The sequence below is a fragment of the Bubalus kerabau genome, chromosome 13 (genome assembly GCF_029407905.1).
Source record: "Bubalus kerabau isolate K-KA32 ecotype Philippines breed swamp buffalo chromosome 13, PCC_UOA_SB_1v2, whole genome shotgun sequence".
NCBI lineage: Eukaryota > Metazoa > Chordata > Mammalia > Artiodactyla > Bovidae > Bubalus > Bubalus kerabau.
Genome location: NC_073636.1, coordinates 25,396,515 through 25,416,557, shown reverse-complemented (window position 1 = coordinate 25,416,557; position 20,043 = coordinate 25,396,515). Strand labels below are relative to the sequence as shown.

The following is a 20,043-nucleotide window of genomic DNA, read 5'->3' as shown; positions in this document are numbered from 1 at the left end:
ACAGACTTTGTATGCATGAGAAATAACACATTTTTGTGTCATGTCACAAAAAAACGTACAGGGTTTTCTTGTTATGTAGCATAATCAAGACCATCCTGATTAATCCATGAGTTGTAAGGTATACATCTCCTATTGGCTCCTTTCTCATTATAACTCCCATTTGAATGGGGCCAGCCAGCTACTGTAAAGTTAGCATGCAGAGGGGAGAAGTCAACAGAGGCACCCTTGTCTGTGATCTGTGACATCAAATGCTTTCCCCACAATACTATGTTGCTTGCTTTGCCCTAAAATCGTGTTACCCTCACTCTTCAGTCTGTGGCATCAACATGTGAGAGGCACACAACACAGACTTTTAAATCACAGGCCTCCTGCAAGTGGAAGCGTTCTGACCTGGTAACATTGCCTCCTCTCACCTATGAACTTTGCTTTTCATTCAGAAAACTTCCTCTGTTGAGGGTAAGGTCAAGATTATACAAATTGTTGGTAGCATACTTTCCTTTTTTTTGCAAAATGGAATTTTCTTCCCCTCTCTCTTTCCATTGTTAGTATCCATAACTGTTCTCAGTGAGTTATGAAGGAAGCGAGTAAAAATGCCTTCACTCTACTGCCTGGAAGTAGTGCTCGCTTTTTAAGACCTGCTCCTCTGATTCAAGCACAGTTAAGACTCCTCTTGTCTTCCAGATTTAACTGTAATGGAATTTTCCATGATTCTTAACAAAATCAATTATATACCATCTGAAAAGGAGATATCAGTCAAAGCGATATTTTTAACTGACATATATATAGTTGATTTACAATATTGTGTTAATATTAGGTATATAGCAAAGTGATTCAGTTGTATATTTTTTCTATTATTTTCCATTATAGGTTATTACAACATATTGAATATAATTCTCTGTGCTATACAGTAAATCTTTGTTGCTTATCTACTTTACATATAGTACCTTTTGTATGTTAATACCATACTCCTAACTTATCCCTTCCCTCTTTCCTTGGTAACCAAAAGTTTGCTCTCTATGTCTGTGGGTCTGTTTCTGTCTTGCATATAGAATTGTTTGCATTATTTTTTATATTTCACACATAAGTGATATTATATGATATCTGCCTTTCTCTGACTTACTTCACTCATTATGATAATCTCGAGGTCCATTCAAGTTGCAGCAATCAGCATTATTTCATTCTTTTTTATGGCTGAGTAACATTCTACTGTATATCTCTACCACATCTTCTTAAATCAGTCACTTATTGATGAGCACTTTGGTTGTTTCCATGTCTTAGTTACTATAAACAGTGTTGCTATGAATACTGGGGTGCATGTATCTTTGCAAATTAAGAGTTTTCATCTTTTCAAGATGTATGCCCAGGAATGGGACTGCTGGATCACGTGGTAACTCTACTTTTAGTTTTTTAAGGAACTTCCATACTATTTTCCATAGTGGAGGAATGAATAACATTGTGCTTGAACCAAAGTCTGTAGTTCCAGGTTCCGCAGTTCAGCTCCTCATCAATGAATAAAGTTCTTTAGAGGTTCTTAAAAAAAAAAAAAAAAAATTGGCTAGAATGAACCAGAACTTGAAATGTTTATGAGTAAACAGGGTGACAGATATTTTCTTTTTCTTCACTTCCATTGTTGGCAGCATAGTTACATTCAGGCTCCAGACACACTGGACTACAGCAGACACTGGTAAGCAGCACCAGACTCCCTGCGTACTGAGAACACAGCTCTAGTGCCACTTCTATGCAGACACTGCAGACACTAGTGAGACTTCTTTAGCTGCTCAGTCGTGTCTGACTCTTTGCGACTCCATGGACCGCAGCATGCCAGCCTTCCCTGTCCATCACCATCTCCCGGAGTTTGCTCAAATTTATGTCCACTGAGTTGGTGATGCCATCCAGCCATCTCATCCTCTGTCGTTCCCTTCTCTCCCTGCCTTCAGTCTTCAGTGAGATCTCAGGGACACTCAGAGAGCAACAGGCCAGACAAAATGCTTCCTGCTATTAAGGACCCCATTTCAGATAGTCTCACTGTTCATGTTCTTATCTCCTTATTTTAACTCTCCACAATGCTCATGTTAAAGGAAAATAACCTTTATACCTTGCTCACTCTTTATTCCGAATGGAAGAACACAACAGACTTAGGTTAAAATGTACAATAGTCCCTTAAGCCATGGGGATTGTTTCTAGGACTCCCTGGGATACCAGAATCCAAGGATGCTCAATTCTCTTATATAAAAAGGGGTACTTAGTACATAATCCATGCACACCCTCCATATACTGTGAATCATCTCTAGGTCACTTGAAATACCAATACAATAGACATGCTATATAAAAAGTTCTAAATACGAAGGAAAGGCTATATAAAATAGTTGCCAGAACTCAGCAAATTTAAGTTTTCCTTTTTTGGAATATTTCTTTCCTAATATTTTCTATCTTGGTTGAATCCAAGGATGCAAAACTCCCAAATAAGGAGGGCCAACTGTGTTTCTCTTTTCTCCTAAGATTTGATCACATTAGATATAAGAATACACAAGCTAATCTTAACCACAGAGCAGGTGCTCTTTACCTAGTTAGTGAAATAGAAATTCTGTGGGTAACTGGAGATAAGGGCAAAAAACTATTTTCAGAATGGTTTCTGAGACTAGGAGTGGACAGCCAGATTCTGCAAGTGTGAGGCCAGTTGGATATCTGTTTCTTCACTAGAAAAGACACGAAAGAAGAGCATTTCCAAACTGTAGACTGACACAGTGACCATGACCATGAGAGATGGCTAAACTACAGACCTTTCTGAACTCAGAGCTGTTTTGAAAAAGTAACTTTCCTTCCAGGTAAAATATGTATAGGAATCTATTTTCTGTGGTTATCTCATATGCTCGGGGATTGAATACAATTTATTTTTTAAAAGAAATGGCAATGGAATGTCTCTATTACCTGATCCACTGTGAGCTACATAAGTTGTTATCAAAATTTTAGAAAAATTACAGGCAGAGGGAGAAAACACCAAGGTCAATAACAAATGGAGAGCTCACAGACTTGAGAAATTCTGACCTTGCTTGACCTGCTGGCTTCTTGACTGGAGGGAAATTACTTAGCCTTCCTTTAGCTTCTTAGCCTCAATCCCTTCTGATTTCAAACTGCCATCAATCTCTTAAGCCTTGGATTCCCCATTCCTCTCTATGTTTACCAAACAAATGGTACCTATCACATTCCAATTGTATTAGAAATATTCACCTTATTCATTTAACAAAAATTGATCATGCCTAATTTCGGTTGTGCACTCCCTTAAATGCTGACTTTGCAAAGGTGATTAAGACAAGGCTCTTCAAAAGCATATTGTAGATGGGAGAACAAAACATAAAGAAAAGTACAATGAAGGTATGATTAGATGCTACAATACAGGTACTGCAGGATGCTATGAGCAGCCCAGCAGGTGTGATACTGGGCTGGATTTGGAAGGATTAATCTCTGTCCATGAATGCCTTATTTCTTTTGCTGACTAGGAGGCAGGGGTCAAGCCTCATCATCTGTATTTCTCACAATGCCTTTTCCATGGTAGGTGCCAAATAAATTATATATGGGATGAATAAGTGAAAGAAATCCAAATTTGAAGCTCTTGATAAAGGAAAAATACATTCAGGTTTCAGAAATATAACAAAATTGTGTTCTGACAAATGGGAAAAATTACTTCAAGTACTCAAATATGTGTTGGTAAAAAAGTGAAATGACTTTAAACACTAATTTGAAAATAAGAGCCTCTGAGCCTCTTCTTTTGGTCACCAGGAATCAGAATATTGTAATGATGGGGCTTCTCTGGTGGTCCACTGGCTAAGACACCGTGCTCCCAATGCAGGGGGCCTGGGTTTGATCCCTGGTCAGGGAACCAGATCTCACAAGCTGCAATTAAAGATCCCTCGTGCCACAACTAAGACCCAGCATAGCTAACAAAGTAAATAAAAATATTTTTTAAAAGAATACTGTAATGCTAAGAGTTGCCACTGAAACAGGAAGAAAATTCATTTCCTTTTTCAATACTCCATGATACAGGTATTATCTTTTCCTTGATTGGAACAGGAAGATTAAGTCATTAGCTTTAAATCTTTTAACCAGCATATGGTGAAGACCAGATTCCGACCCAGTCCTGCCTGACCCCAGAGCCACGCCCTTAGCTGCCAGGTGATGCAGCTTCACAGCCTGGTTGCCCCCCAGGAGTGAGTCAATAAAGATTCCATTATGCAGATAAGCAGTGTGCTACAACGGTGACATGTGCCATTTTTTGGAGATCACAGAAAAGAGTAAAGAAAACTTTTTTGCCTTTCAGTCATCTAGCCTGAAGAAAATTCTTGACTGACTTATTTTCAAAGACTCAAATATAAATTTCAACCATGAATCTTCCAAGGGTTTGAATGGATATGTCAAAACATAAGGTGTCATGCTCTCCGCCTGATGCTCTGTGATGACCTAGAGCAGTGGGATGGGGGTGGGGTTTAAAGGGAGGCTCAAGAGGGAGGGGATATATGTATACCTATATCTGATTCACGTTGTTGTACAGCAGAAATTCACACACGACACTGTAAAGCAATAATTCTCCAATTAAAAAAAATAAAAACATAAGGTGTGCTCTGATTCTTCTTATGTTAGATACCAAGGAGTTAGAACCTGGATTCCCTTAGCACAGAGACATTTCATGAAAAGTGCTGGATACAGCATTTTCATCCTGGTATTCTTGATTTCTTTCATTGGCCCTCTTCTCACTAAGGCCGCTTTTCTGGAAAGCAACCAAGGAAACAGCCACCCCAATAGTGTGTGGTGTTTATAACCTCCATATCTGGAAAGTCCATCAGACTTGTGATATTTGCCTTTTTCCTTAAGGCTGGTCATGTGATGTTCCTGTAAAGGAAGCCTGGAATAATCCACAGTCAGAAGATCTGGGAGGAACAAAGGGTATCTTGGAGAAGAAGATAGGAGAGAGGAAACGGGCGATAGGAGAAAAAGAATGAAAAGGAAAGAAGGTGAAGTGCTGTCTACAGGAACTTCCTAAATCATCACCTAAGCTTATCTCTAATGTTTACAATGCTGATTAAGATTCCTTTGCAACTCAGGAGCAGAAGCAAAAATAAATACACAGATCTAGGCATGGAAAACCGGAGAAGGCAATGGCACCCCACTCCAGCACTCTTGCCTGGAAAATCCCATGGATGGAGGAGCCTGGTAGGCTGCAGTCCATGGGGTCGCTAAGAGTCGGACACGACTGAGCGACTTCACTTTCACTTTTCACTTTCATACATTGGAGAAGGAAATGGCAACCCACTCCAGTGTTCTTGCCTGGAGAATCCCAAGGACCAGGGAGCCTGGTGGGCTACCGTCTATGGGGTTGCATAGAGTCGGACACGACTGAAGCAACTTAGCAGCAGCAGCAAGCATGGAAAACAGACGGTCAGCTTGGAAAATACAAGAATTCATACTGAATTACCCAGCAAAGTGGCAGCTGATCATCTGAGACCAGACTACATTATGACAGAGATTCAAGAGACAGGAGGTTGGAGCCTGAGGCCACTCGGCCAAATTCAGTACTCCCTGTCTTCTGACACCATCCCATTGCCCTTTACAACCTTTTGGTTAGTTTTAGGCTCACCATGTAACAACTTTCCCCAAAGCCATCATCTCATGGTAGGAGAGAGAATTATGACATCACAAATAATAATAGTACAGTAATAACTGAAAATTTTTAAATGAAAAATATACCATTTTTGATAGGATAATTTCTATATTTCTCAGCAAAATAATACATTTTAATTTAAAAAATATATATCAGCCTTCCTCACTCAACACATAACCAACTTTCTAGCCTCCTTTACCCAGGCTCCCGTCCCTATAGTCTCAGACACACATTCCCTCACCATGTGCCTTATACCGCATACACAGACCACACTGCCTGCTCTACAGGCAATGGTCTTCAACTTATAGACCAGAGGAATAAACAAGGATTCAGACCTGACTGAAGTCAAATTCCAGCTTTTCCTCAGCAAACTGCATAACTCTAACTGCCCTGAGTTTCCTCAATCTGAACAGCACTGAATAAAGTATGATTCCTCACATATTAAGACACAGAGAGAAGGACAGATTCTATTAATTAAATGGACAGTGACCCAACTATCAGTAGAAAATAGGGATACTTTTAATCAATTGTATCTCAATAAAACTGGGGGAGGGAGATTACATAACTGATAAACAGAAATAAAAGAAAATAGTGGCATTCTCTACATACACTTGAAATGAAGACAGCCATCCTTTTCTTAGTGAAGAATTCATCTGCTCCTCTCCATATCAACCTAGATTCTTCTTTCTCTTCTGGGCCTACTGCCTCTTGGGACGTGAACATCTCAACATACAGTTCATAAGGCATATTTCACATGTTTTAGGCACTCTGATAAAGATTTCATAAAAGAGAAGGGTTCATTTAAAGGATCAAACGAACTGAGCTTAAAGCGTAAAGAATTGAGGCCGACACCAATCACCATTTCCGTAGACGATAAAAAGCTGAGTTAAGACATCACTTTCGTAACTAACTGGCAAGAGAGCAAACTTAAAAACACAGAACTTGTCTCTACCTGGAGTGTCAAAATCAATACCTGCCTGCTCCCATCCCTGACCACAAGGATTGCTAAATGTTCTCCACTTCCATCACCATGGTCTCCATCCTCAGATGGAGACGCCCATCTGTGGGCTACAGAGGAGGCCGGCCTCCCATCTCCTGTGACCCTAAACCCATGCTGTCCCCTGAAAAGTAACTGCACACAGTGAAGAAACAAAAACACCCTGAGCCACTGTCGAGGGATAGCTCTGGGGCTGTCAAGATAACCTGAGAAAACAGGTAGCTGCTGACAGCAAAAAGCCAAGCGTGCAGAAGAAAAACATGTCTGAGAAGAAAAAAGAACAGAAAACAAGACCCTAAGGTCAGCTTCTTGAGGTAAAGGGGTTTGTCACAAGACTATCCCTCTGTGTGCTCTGTTTTAGCCTGAAAATGTATTTATATTCATTCATTCATACACTCATTCTTTCACTGTGCCAAGCACTCAGTGATAAGGGGGCAGACGTTAGCTGATTCCATGCTACACTCAGTTAAGATGCACTTCTGCGTTGCCTGCATTTTAGATATGTTTGTGGTTGAACCTGGGACGTTCTTATAGGGGAACTGCATATCCTCTGGTCTCTCTTCTCTCACTTCCTGTTCTCTTACTGTTGTTGCTGAAGAAGGCTGAGCCTTCAGGTCAAATCTTTTCTGCAATCTGCCTCCTCTCCCCAAGCTGACAAAGAGATCTGGGACAATCCAGCAGTGGACACAATCCACTCAACTGTTTTTTCCCCTTTAACCTGAAGGTCACCGTGCTTTCCCTCATGTTCATTAAAGAATGAGCTTTGCACAGGGAAGGAGAATCAGATGGAGGCAGTCAAAAGGTGCCAACTTCCAGTCAGAAATAAGTACAAGGGACATAAAGTAAGCATGACGAATATAGTATCACTGCTGTATGTCACACAGAAAGCTGTGAGGAGAGTAAATCTTAAGAGTGCTCATCACAGGAAAAAAAAGTTGTTTTTTTTTATTTCTTTCATCTTGTATCTAAATGAGATGATGGATGTTCACTAAATTTTCTGTGATAACCATTTTATGATGAATATAAATAAAATCACTATTCTGTATTCTTTATAAACACACAGTGTTGTAGGCCAATTATATCTCAATAAAATTGGGAGAAAACAGAATAAAAAACAAAAACGAAGAATGAGCTTGGCAGAGCGAAAATGGCAGGATATTCGTACCTGGTCTCTCAGCCTCTCCTGGTGGCCCATGATGGCGGTGGCATGATGCGGGTATTTCTGCTTCAGATGTTCCAGGAAAGCTTCTCTCTTCCGGTCCATCTCCGACGTTTGCATTCCCAGGATTTCTTTGGAACTTCGAGGCCCACCTAGAGTGTGTCTCCTCAGGATGTTGCGGGAAGATTTGGAAGCTGACACACGGCTGTTCCCATTAGAAAGGCGCTCCTTGGTTCTGCGACATTCTGCATCTTCTAAGGATGTCACCTGAAGGTTGCTCTTTCCTTGTTCTGAGAAACAGAAAAGATACAGCTCACAACTAAAGACTTCACACTAGAAATCTCATTTACAGGACACCAAGTGCGTTTGTGGCAGCTGATAATGTATGAATGTAACGTAGCAGTGTGTGTGTGTGTGTGTGTGTGTGTGCGCGCGCGCATATCCACACAGCAGCAGGAAACAGGGTAAATCAACAACTAAAAGAAATATGAAAAACTGCACTTTAGAAATAAAGATACTGCAGCAAAAAAAAAAACAAACAAACAACTCTACAATTTCTTTCCCTGAGGTTATTCAAAACCAAAGCACCTGGTCAGACCAGTTTGCAGGCAAGATCTCCTGGAGAAAGGAATGGCAACCCACTCCAGTATTCTTGCTTGGGAAATCCCATGGACAGAGGAGCCTGGCGGGCTACAGTTCATGGAGTCGAAAAGAGTCGAACAGGACTGAGTGACTAGCAGCGCAACACAACCTGGGTTACCCTTCACCCTCATCTGTAATTATGGAAAAGTTAACTTAAGTGATTATGATTATTTCTTTATTTTTAAACATATTTTCATCCTAGTAACAAAACTTCTTACAATTTTATAATCTGAAGGCAGGAATCCTTCCTTCAAGCCTAGATTAAGGACAAATGATAAGACCTCTCTCAGCCTCACTGTTTTCACTAATAAATTAAGCATGGCTGAACTGGTATTAGATATGCAAATTTAAATCTTAGTTCCCTGACCAGGCATCAAACCTACAACTCCTGCAATTGAAGCATGGAGTCTCTCTTTTTTTTTTTTTTTTTGAAGCATGGAGTCTTAACCATTGTACTTACAGGGAAGTCTCTAGCTTTTTATTTTTTTAATATTATTATAAACATACTCTAAATTTTTTTAATAAAATTCCAATTTAAGAGGGTATTTGCTAATTATTTATCTTCAAAAGTTAAGTACAGAAAACACACCCAATATTTAAGAGATCTAGAGCTGAGTCTCAGAGGACTAATGTTTTTAAGTCTTTACTGAATTTGTTATAGTATTGCTTCTGCTGTTTATGTTTTGGATTTTGGGCCATGAGGCATGTGGGGATCTTAGCTTCCCGATCAGGGATAGAACCTGTACCCTCTGCAGTGGAAGGTAGAATCCTAACCACCGGACCACCAGTGAAGTCCCAAGAACTAAAACTTGATGCCAGTGACATAAACCAACAAGTGTTCAGAGTTCATACATAAACCAGCTCCTCTAAAGGCAGTGCCATCAACATGGTTTTTCTCTTCTTTACCTAGAAATGCCTATACCTAGAACTGTAGGTACAACACCTGTTGGTTAGACACAGAAAATATTGTAAACGTGGGCTCATTTCCCTGTGGCAGTTTTTCACCCCTAGATGAGTATTCTGGGAGTAATTCTTCTTGTTTACCCTTCACTTCTCATTACATGGCTAATTATAGCTCTCCATCAGCCCATCAGACACTGATGAGGAAAGAGAAGGAAAAAACAGCCCAATTAGTTCATTCTACTATTCATTAACTTCAACAGTACCTTTAGAAGGGGGAGAAGATAGAACTATTGGCTCAAAAGATATTGAAAAAAATAAATAAAAAGGCTCTAGGAGGCAGATATAGAGAACGAACGAACATGTGGGCATGGTGCAGGGGAAGGAGAGGGTGGCATGAACTGGGAGATTAGCACGGACATATATATATTACCATGTGTAAAACAGACAGCTAGTGGGAAGCTACTGTATAGCCCAGGGAGTCCAGCCTGATGCTCTTCGATGACCTAGAGGGGTGGGATGGGATTGGGGAGTGGGGTAGAAAGGAGTTCCAAGAGGGAGGGAATATATGTATACACCCAGCTAACTCACTTGGCTACATAGCAGAAACTAACACAACACCGTAAAGCAATTATCCTCCAATAAAATTTTTTAAATAAGTAAAATAAAAAGTCTGTCAGACCCAGCATGAAATGAGAGAAGCCCAAATCACTTCTGAAATCATGGAACTGACATCTGGAAGAATGAGTGGAAACTGTTTCCTTTTCCTCCAAAGATGACAGGAGAAATCGTCCACTGAAAATCGCCTTGAGCAGGGGAGTCCCTCAAGGGACACACAATTGCTGAGTGAAGTCTTTCTCAGGTAGGGAAGAGATGATGATTGGAATTAAAAGCCCTGAGTTCTAGCCCTCCTCCACTCTTTACTGTACACATGGTTTCAGTCAAGCCATCTACTGTCTCTCTGTCTTGATTCCCTACCTACAAAATGCAGAGCTCAATAATACTACCTGTGTTACCAATACTGAGGACCAATAAGAAAACTGTGAGAAGTTGACTGTCACTATTATGAGCTTTCATGCATGTGTTTTCTTTTCAATGTCCCTTAGCACCCAACCCACACTAATCATTAGTTGCTGTCTGGTCGCTAAGTCATGTCCAACTCTTTTGTGGCCGCCCTGGACTGTAGCACCGCCCCCCCAACCCCCCATCCCCGGCTCCTCTGTTTATGAGATTCTCCAGGCAAGAGTACTCGAGTGGGTTGCCATTTCCTTCTCCAGGGGTTTTCCTGACCCGGGCACTGAACCCTCATCTCCTGCATTGGCAGGGTTCTTTACCACTGAGCCATCAGGGAAGCCCCAAAAAATCATTAGTAAGGATCCAATAAATACCTCTGAGTTGGGGGGAAAAAAAAAGATTTGGGAAGATTAAATCTACTTATTTACTCTACCTTCTCATCACATAGGGGCCTCCCTGGTGGCTCATTGGTATAGCATCTGCCTGCCGCTGCAGGAGACGCAGGTTCAATCTCTGGGTAGGGAAGATCCCTGGAGAAGGAAATGGCAACCTACTCCTCTGGTGATGGCTACCTTGTTTGTGGTCTCTTCTCTAATGACACAGAGGTAACAGGAGCTATTGAATAAAGACAGGTGCAGAAAATGTCACATCTCAGGTTGGGAAATATGTGGGCAATCTGCAAAGATTTAAACTTATGCTTTTGAGTGTGTGCACATGAGTTTTTCATTAGTCAAATTTTTGTCTACTTGATACAATAGAGTTGACTTCTAAATGGATTTTTACAATAACTTTTTTTTTTTTTTTTGGGCTGTGCAGCGTGACACTCAGGATCTCAGTTCCCTGATCAGGAATCAAACCTGTGCCCCCTGCAGTGGAATGGCAGAATTCTAACCACCAGGGAATTCCCTTGATTACTTGTGACATCATGCAAATAATATATTTTTAAAGTTATCCCGGACAGCTAGATTAATTGGCAAAATGGAATCTCTGAAAAGGTGATTTCTTCACGTGGACATAACACACAAATATACACATCCACCCAGGAGGACACACACTCATGTTCCTCAACTACCAACAAGGGCAGAAAGTTCTACTGGGCCTTGCTCTGCCACATGAACTCACAAGAACTATCCTATTTTATCTCAGGATCCTCAGAGAAGGTCAAGACAGCCAGAACAGCAGTCCCTTGGAGACTGAAAAGTTTTCCACCTTCTTTGAAATAAACTGGGAAAGGAGGAGGGAGGGAGAGAGTTGGAGTGCAACCTCGCTGACCCTCCAACCACAACCCTCTTCACACCTGGCACTGAGGAGGTCACGTCCATCTTAGGCTGTGTGCTAAGTTGCTCAGCTGTGTTCCTCTCTTTGCAACCACGTGGTCTGTAACCCGCCAGGCTCCTTTGTCCATGGGATTCTCCAGGCAAGAATACTAAACTGGATTGCCATTTCCTCCAGGGGGATCTTTCCAACCCAGGGAACAAACCCGTGTCTCTTCCGTCTCCTGCACTGGCAGACAGGTTCTTTACCACTAGTGCCACCTGGGAAGCCCCCCACCTTAGGTCACTTTTCCATTTTTTACTGTCTCGTGGATTCTTCTAAAATGTCTCCAGGTGCTTAAGGAGGTTTAATGCAACGTGCAGGACAGCAGAGACAGACAGTAAATGCACCAGTGGCTAAATGCACTGGCTTCTCATTGCCCTGGGGACCCACCACTCCCTCAGCCCCACCTGCCTGCCTGGCGGCTCACTGAGCTCTGGATCCCATCTGCTTGCAGGTCACCCTGCTCCACTTTTACGGCACCCACAACAAACAAACCAATGCGGCTACCACACGAAGCTGTACAAGCCAGCTGTATGACTCCTACACAAAGGGCTGTACAACCCATTCCCATTTACCATGACCCTGGAGGGGTCACTGGCGCTTTTTCCTCTATGAGACGCAGTTCTTGGAAGCGATCGACTCCCACGCCCGAGGCAGAGGAGACGGCTCTCCCATTCCGGTCATCTGGGGAGAACAGGATCTTTTAGTTGAGGAGGAAACAATCAAAGGGGAGCCGCAGAGGACGTGGAGTCACAATTCCACAGCCAATGGAGTCCCACCAACTCCACTGTCCATGCGGACACACTGCCCAAGGCTTGGAAACAGAAGCTCAGTTCTGGCCCTTGTCTGGAAAGCACTTTGGTGCTAACATTTGAGCCTGGGTGTGTCAGGCTGTTTGCTATTCTGGGAATCCATGTCAAACAAATAATGAAGCTGGAGTCTGAAGACAAGGTTTCCAGTTTTCCCCTTCCTGCCCCTCCCAGCCTCTGTCGGCACAGAGTAACCTCTCCTGCAGGGCAAAGAGCAAGATGGGAGCTTCCAGGGGAGAATGGTTCCCAGCAACCTTCCCTGGAGCAGGAGTGGGGATCGAGAGGACAGAAGTGCCAGAGAGAGACTCTTGCGAGTTTCAAAGGGCTTCTTGGCTGGGATGGAGACTTCTGGAAAGGAAAAGTAGAAAGTGGGGGGCTGGGGAGGGGCAGGGACCAGGCAAGCAGAAGACTATGGAAGATGGGTCACCCCAAGGAAGACACCCACAGAGCAAATTATCCTGCAGGCAAGAGACCTCAGGAGCTGCAGAGACTGGCTTCTCGGCCCCCACTCAGGTTGCCTGGGCTGGGTCAGCTGACCTGCAACCGGGATCTGGACCTGGCATTGTTCCTGCGTTCCATGCCTGCTTGCCATTTGAGAGCCAAGAAAAGGGTGGATGGCCTTCCTGAGATTTTACTCCTGGATCAGATTAGGAGGATCCTGTCCTCCTGGGGGCACTGGCGACCCAGTCCAGTACTCTTGCCTGGAAACGCCCATGGACGGAGGAGCCTGGTGGGCTGCAGTCCATGGGATCCCTAGGAGTCGGACACGGCTGAGCGACTTCACTTTCGCTTTTGACTTTCATGCACTGGAGAAGGAAATGACAGCCCACTCCAGTGTTCTTGCCTGGAGAATCCCAGGGACGGGGGAGCCTGGTGGGCTGCTGTCTATGGGGTTGCAGAGAGTCGGACACGACTGACGTGACTTAGCAGCAGCAGCAGTCCTCCCGGGGAAGGAGTCTCCCACTGCTTTATAGTGGCTCCTGGTTAGCTGTCTCTAAGGTGTCGTTTTCTAGACTGTGTTGGGACGCTCTCTTGCATTAGAGTATCATGGGGAGCTACAGTTGTGTCTGGCTGTACAACGCATTCCGATCTACTGTGGCAGCAGTCACAGGTATGTCTGTGTATTTAAACCATAACATCCTTCTGTGCACACACAAGAAAATCCTGTTTTTCAGTCCCCTTCATCTAGTTGGGATCTTGTTCTAATCCCGCTCAATGCAACGTGGGAGGAAACTACATGGGCCACCGTTAGCCTTGGCCCCTGACTTCCTGAGTCCTCTTTCCTACCCTTTCTTCTTTCCCCTTTGACAAGTTAAGTGCAAAAGCTCCAGCAGAAACCTCCAAGACCCTGGGGAATTGTCATCATAACTAGATGTCCTTTGGGTGACTTGGGTCCCAGGGTCACCTGGAGGTAAACCACCCCGATCCACTTGGCCAGGAATGTCCACATTCCAGTGTTCAAAGCAAAAATTAACCTTGATTATGCTAAACCACAGACATTACAGCAATCAGGTCATCTGACTCCTAGGTATCACATATTCTGTTGGGACGCACAGAGTTCCTCCATTTTTTTCCAGCTCCCTTGTTAAAATTAAAGATCACCACCAGAGACACATTGGCACAAAAATTAACAGCTGAAACCAGGCCATTATGTAGAGTCCTCTAAAAAATCTTACACAAGTAAATAAAAGAGGTTTTTGGTAGAGATTTTACACAAAATAGGAACAGCCCCTCCCCTATCCAGAAAAGCATTCTTGTCTCAGTGGTTGGTTTGCTGATTGACTGATTTACTTTTTGCAAATATTTATTGAGTGCCTGCTCTGTACACTGAAAGGACTTAGGAAGTGTAGTGAAGTGGTGATCAAAGTAGACTTAATTCCCTTCCCTCATAGGGGAGGCACATTATAATTAAGGAGGCAGACAACAAACAGATAATATGTAACATGAATGACAAAGCTATGTTTTTTCCAGTGGTCATGTATGGATGTGAGAGTTGGACTATAAAGAAAGTTGAGCACCGAAGAATCGATGCTTTTGAACTGTGGTGTTGGAGAAGACTCTTGAGAGTCCCTTGGGCTGCAAGGAGATCCAACCAGTCCATCCTAAAGGAGATCAGTCCTGAATATTCATTGGAAGAACTGATGCTGAAGCTGAAACTCCAATACTTTGGCCACCTGTTGTGAAGAACCGACTCATTGGAAAAGACCCTGATTCTGGGAAAGATTAAAGGCAGGAGGAGAAGGGAACAACAGAGGATGAGATGGATGGCATCACTGACTCAATGGACATGAGTTTTAGCAAGCTCTGGGAGTTGGTGATGGACAGGGAAGCCTGGCGTGCTACAGTCCATGGGGTTGCAAAGAGTCAGACACAACTGAGCAACTGAACTGAACTGACTGATAAGTGCTTTGAAGGTTAAAACAGGATAAGGGACAGAAACTGATGGGCAAGTTTAGAGGATGCTTTGGAGCAAAGACCAGAATGTCTGGTAACCCCTGGGGACCCTTCCACCCACCACTTCCCCTGCCAGGGCTGTACTCTGCAAGGCTGCCAATACGGTTTTTTTTCCAGCTTCACTGAGATATAACTGACATGTAATCTTATCTGATTTTAAGGTGTACAATATATTGATAGTTACATACTGTGAAATGATTACTACCACAGTGAATATAGTATCTTAAGACCCCAGTGAATCAGGCGTAGTAGGGGGTTTCAAGACATTGGGGCCAGAGTGAAAGCAGTCGCTGCAGGGCTGCTATGGGAGGGCATGGGCATCCTAAGGACCACTCTGGGGAGCCCAAGGGCCTTCAAAAGAAGCAGAATATTGGACTTCCCTGGTGCTCCAGTGGTTAGGACTCAGTGCCTCTGCAGGGGGCAGAGGTTCCATCCTTGGCTGGGAAACTAAGATCTCACACGGCACACGGCCAAAAAAAAAAAAAGCATGATATAGTTAGATTCAAATTCAACCACTAATTACTAAGCACCTCTCTGCAATTCACACTGTTTACTACCCAGCAGCTGACGCTTCAGCCCCGGGAGCATCATCGATAAGAATTATTCTCAAGGTAACCATATGCCCAGTTGCCAAAACAGTTCTGTGTTACAACTGTTGTCCCATTGAAATAATTCATAGCGGTCCCTTTCACTCTCAAAACTGTCTCGGTTTGAACAAGTTACACGATCACCCAGAGGATCCTTATCTATCTGTAGATTGATAAACTCAAAGCCCTAGGGTGGTATAATTAGCTGTTTGTTCAGCATATATTTATTGATCGCTGTCTCATGCCTGGTGCTCTGTTAGGTTCTGGGGATGTGAAGACAAAGAAGTCATGGTCTTTGCCCTCGAATACCACACTCTCACTCTCACAATGCCAAATATGATCAAGCCCACAAGGAATCATGGGTGATGCAGCCATCAGAGGCTGGCCTCCTTTGCATGGTCCTCTTGCATATCGAAGAACTGGAGAAGAGGTCACACTCCTTCACAGCATTATTTTCACCCAGGACTCAGTGGGGATCTTAGAAATCTAACCTGAATTCTTAGCCCCCTTTCACGCACTCCCCAGCCACCTTTCTAGCCTTCTTCTGCACACAGACCCAATCCTGGACCATCTCTAACAATCCTGGGTCCCCTCTTCTAAATTTCAGCCACAAATATCCAAATTGCAATCAACATCTCCACTTGGATGCCTGAGAAGCTTCCAGATCCTACCATAACCAAAAGATTTTCTGCTCTCCACTTGCAAGCCACAAACACCCTCTCCGCTACTCCTCTCCAATACTTTCCCCTTCAGGTAAATGACAACTTCCCAGAAGCACAGGCCAAAATTTCTGAAGTCATCTCCAACTCCTCTGTCTCTCTTATATCCTATATCCAATTCCTTGGCCAATTCAGTTTCATCCTCAATATATATCTAAAGTCTGTCTTCTTAAGACCACCTGTTCTACTCCCCTACCTGCTGATTCAAGCTAGTGACTGGTTTACTTTGGAAGCTTCCTAACTGGGCTCCCTGCTCTGCCCTCAACCCTACTCGGGTGATTCTCAGTAGAGCACCCAGGACTACCTCTGAAGAAACCTCTCAGACCCGCCAGCAGCTCCCACTTCCTTTGAAATAAAAGCCGAAGTCCTTATTATACTATCAGAGGCCCTACCCGACAGGGCCTAGAATTCTCTCTTAACCTCTTTTCTATCCATCCTTTCCCCATGTTGTTCTTTGAAAATGCCCTTTTTCTTCCCTCCCTCAGCTCTTTCTGATGTCCCTTCAAGTATCATAGCAGGGCTTAGTCACTCAGTCATGTCCGACTCTTTGAGACCCCATGGACTGTGGCCCGCCAGGCTCCTCTGTCCATGGGGATTCTCCAGGCAAGAACCCCAGAGTGGGTTGTAACCACCTCCTCCATCATAGTAGTGAGGCCATCTCTAACAACCCTACTACAGTTTCACCCCTACCCTTCCATACTCAATATTTGCTTTCTCTGCCTAATTTTCCCCCACAGTTTAATAAACTTACTAGATAAAATATAAGATGCCCAGTTAAATTTGAATTTCAGATAAACAACTAGTAATTTTTAGCATAAGTGTATCCCAAATATTGCATGGTGTATACTTATACTAAAAAAATGTTTATTTTTTACCTGAAATTCAAATTTAAATGAGCCTCTTTTATTTTTGTTTGACAAATATGGCAACCCCACCATATAACATGCTATTTTACTTATCTGTTTATTGTTTTTGTCCTCCACTCCCCTTCCCCCACACTTGGCCCTTAGAATATAAGGCAAGGGCTTTTCATCTATTTTGTTCATTGCTGGATCCCCAGAAGCTAAAACAGTGACTCCCACAGAACAGATGCTTGATATTTAGTGAATAAATGAAATAAGGTGATCACACTGCATCAGTCTCACCATCTCAGTCTCTGAAGGGTCTCTGAACTGCTGTGGTTGTTTGTAAATTGTTTCTTAAATCAGTTCCACTCTCTTGTTGTGCCTCTAGATTCCGAGTATTTCGTAATGCAGCAGAAGCCCAGAGGTTGAATTCCTGCTGCAGGACCCTGTCTATCAAACAGGGCAGGGGAGGGGGCCCCACTGCCCAGGGGCCCCCAAGGAGAGTCTCGTGCTTTGACAGCACAAACACAGACAGCAAGCTGAGGACTCTGAGTCTGGGATTCTCCAGGGTTCACTGGTCTTAAAGTTTCCTGCTTTTCACCGGGGGGAATTTCTATCTCTTCTAATTGCATTTTCTTCTGTCTGGCTTAGTTTTGCATTTTCAGTGTGGATGAGTCATGTGTGACTTCCCTTTTGCCTTTTTAAAAAACACACACCTTTTCCCCTGTGCATTGTTGTTACTCCCACGCACAGCACTGCAGCCCCGCAAGCATGGCTATTAACTGGCCCCTGGATGAACCTGGGCTAAGGTGGGGACGGGGAGGGTTCTGGATTGTGCTGGGTCCAAACCCGCTGCCTTCGCGATAGTGCATGCAAGGTAGGCTCCGGAGTCAGAGACGTCAGACACTGGACCGCCCAGCCGAGGAGCCCTTTCCCCACCCAACCCCACTGCATAATTTCTTTGGAACGACATATGCTTCTGGAAGTTCCCTACGGAAAAGACAAGTCTATTATAAACACAATCAAAGGGAAACTGCTCAGAGAAAATCTATCAGAACTGTCTTAACAGCTCCCAACTTTTGAATTCAAGCATACAGAAAATTCGCACAGCTCCATCTCTCTTCTACAAGGACAAGTGCTCCCCTGCTGTTCCGATCCGGGAAAAAAAAGAAAACATCCCCAAACTCTGCGATTTAACTCTCAAATACGACCAAACTTGCCTCCGACGTGCCTGTGCCTCGTGGAATCCCCCCAACCAATGAATGGAAGTGTTGCCGTCCCCGAGAGACCTTTCCAGAAAGAGCTCCTCTCTCCCGCGGCTGGAGCAGTGAGCATGGAAAGCTGCTTTGGGCGATGTATTTGTCATTGCCCGGAGATCTAGCAAGTACTGACGGCTTACAGGGCTACCAATGTAACATCACCCCGCCACTTCTTTGGCTGCTTAAGAAAATCCTGCCCGAGATTAAAAAAAAAAAAAGTCCAGCCTACAGCTCTCCACTGAGTTGGGAAAACGCACCACCCCAAGAAATACGCCTTTTCTGTGCCAGGCGCTCGCTCTGCAGTTATAAAAAGCAGCAGCCAGCCGCGAGGCACACGCGGAACCGTAACTCCATCTTTGAATGAGAGCCTCTTACTTACCCGGCATCTGTCTGCTGTCTGCTGAGTAAGGAAGGCATGGCTCACGTTTCTGGCTTTCGTTTTCTTCCATTGTCCCTGCCTCCGGCCCAGGCTCCTCTCTGGTCTTTAAACTTCAGAGCGCCGTTCTGAAAAAACGTTTCCAGAAAGCGCCTGGAAGGGGGCCCCGGGGGTGGGGAGGAGGGGACGGTGCGAAACCCCACCCCAAACTACTCTCCACTCCCGTGCAAAGTCTCTCTCGCCGGGGAAGACTGCATTCCAGCGCCCGGCCTCCCGCGTCCCTCCGCGCGCGCGCGTCCCCGGATCCGTCCGTCTGTCCGCCCGCCGGCTCCCTGAGGAATGCGGGCTGGGCCCCCCGCCCGCCCCCGCGCCGCGCGCTTCCCCGAGGCCCCAACAGGTGATGCGCTGTCCTGCCCTGGACCCACGCGGGCCCCCCGAGGCAAACTGCGGCGACTCCGCAGCTGGGGAAGGAAAACATGGCCCGGGATCGCCGGCAGGAGCCTTTGCTGGAAGCCGGTTCTCCGTCTCTTTCATCTCACAGAATCAGCCTCCCCAAATAGGCTGATATCCTGAAAAAGGAACGACTGCGGAACGTCCCAAATTTCAGTGAAATCCCTTTTAAAAAGGGCAACGAGAAGGACAGGTTATATGCTGAAGGTTCTCTTCACCAAGCGTTTAGAGCTTGATTAACAAACAGATACAGCTGACTTTGCACACAGTTTCAGTCTCTTCAGCTGGACTTTTCCAAGTTTGTACTCCTTTGCCTACACTTTCTCAACAGTTCCTCCTCCCCAACACACATAAACACACTCACACGTTGATCACAAATCTGAAAAGTAAACTAGTAAAATCAACCTTCTGAATCTCTCCAGTTCATTAAAATAGAAAGGAAACGCTTTTCTTTGGATGGGCAGAGTTGCATCCAGCATACTCATTCTCCCTTGAAACTACCTACATTTATTTTGTTCTTTACCCGGTCTTTGAAACCCTGGCCGATTTCCCAGAAAGTGAAAAGGGGAGGCATAGTGTCCACAAAAATGTAAAAAAAAAAAAAAAAAAAGGTATATATAATCTGTGCAATGTACATGCTGCTACTTCAGATATGGGCAAATCACACACTACCTAGGAAGAGGGTGATCTTTTAATCTGTAGGAGCCCCATTGTTTGGTGGGGGGAAGGAGGATGGTTAGCCTGCTGACCATAAGGCTTGGCCCAGTTTACATATCATTCAGACAAGGTTTTATATTAATTTAGATGAAGACTGTGTGCAGAACAATGACTGGCCTACCCTCCTGATTCCGCCCTTGAGTCA

General features: G+C 44.1%; 1 protein-coding gene across 19 annotated transcripts in view; it reads right to left on the bottom strand.

The window, feature by feature from the left end:
• KIAA1217 (KIAA1217 ortholog) overlaps positions 1-19,070 on the bottom strand; it is a 348,846-nt gene extending 329,776 nt beyond the window's left edge. For 8 of the 19 annotated variants that reach the window (XM_055543812.1, XM_055543803.1, XM_055543806.1 and 5 more), the window contains exons 1-2: positions 18,735-19,068; positions 7,816-8,099 (exon numbers count right to left, since the gene is read on the bottom strand). In XM_055543812.1, the coding sequence (XP_055399787.1) occupies positions 7,816-8,099; positions 18,735-18,804 (354 nt within the window). In that variant the 5' untranslated portion in view covers positions 18,805-19,068. Of the gene's footprint in view, positions 1-7,815; positions 8,100-12,257; positions 12,527-18,734 lie in introns of those variants that run through there. The other 11 variants (XM_055543798.1, XM_055543811.1, XM_055543800.1 and 8 more) reach the window with 6 other exon arrangements.
• Positions 19,071-20,043: the final 973 nt, after the last annotated feature.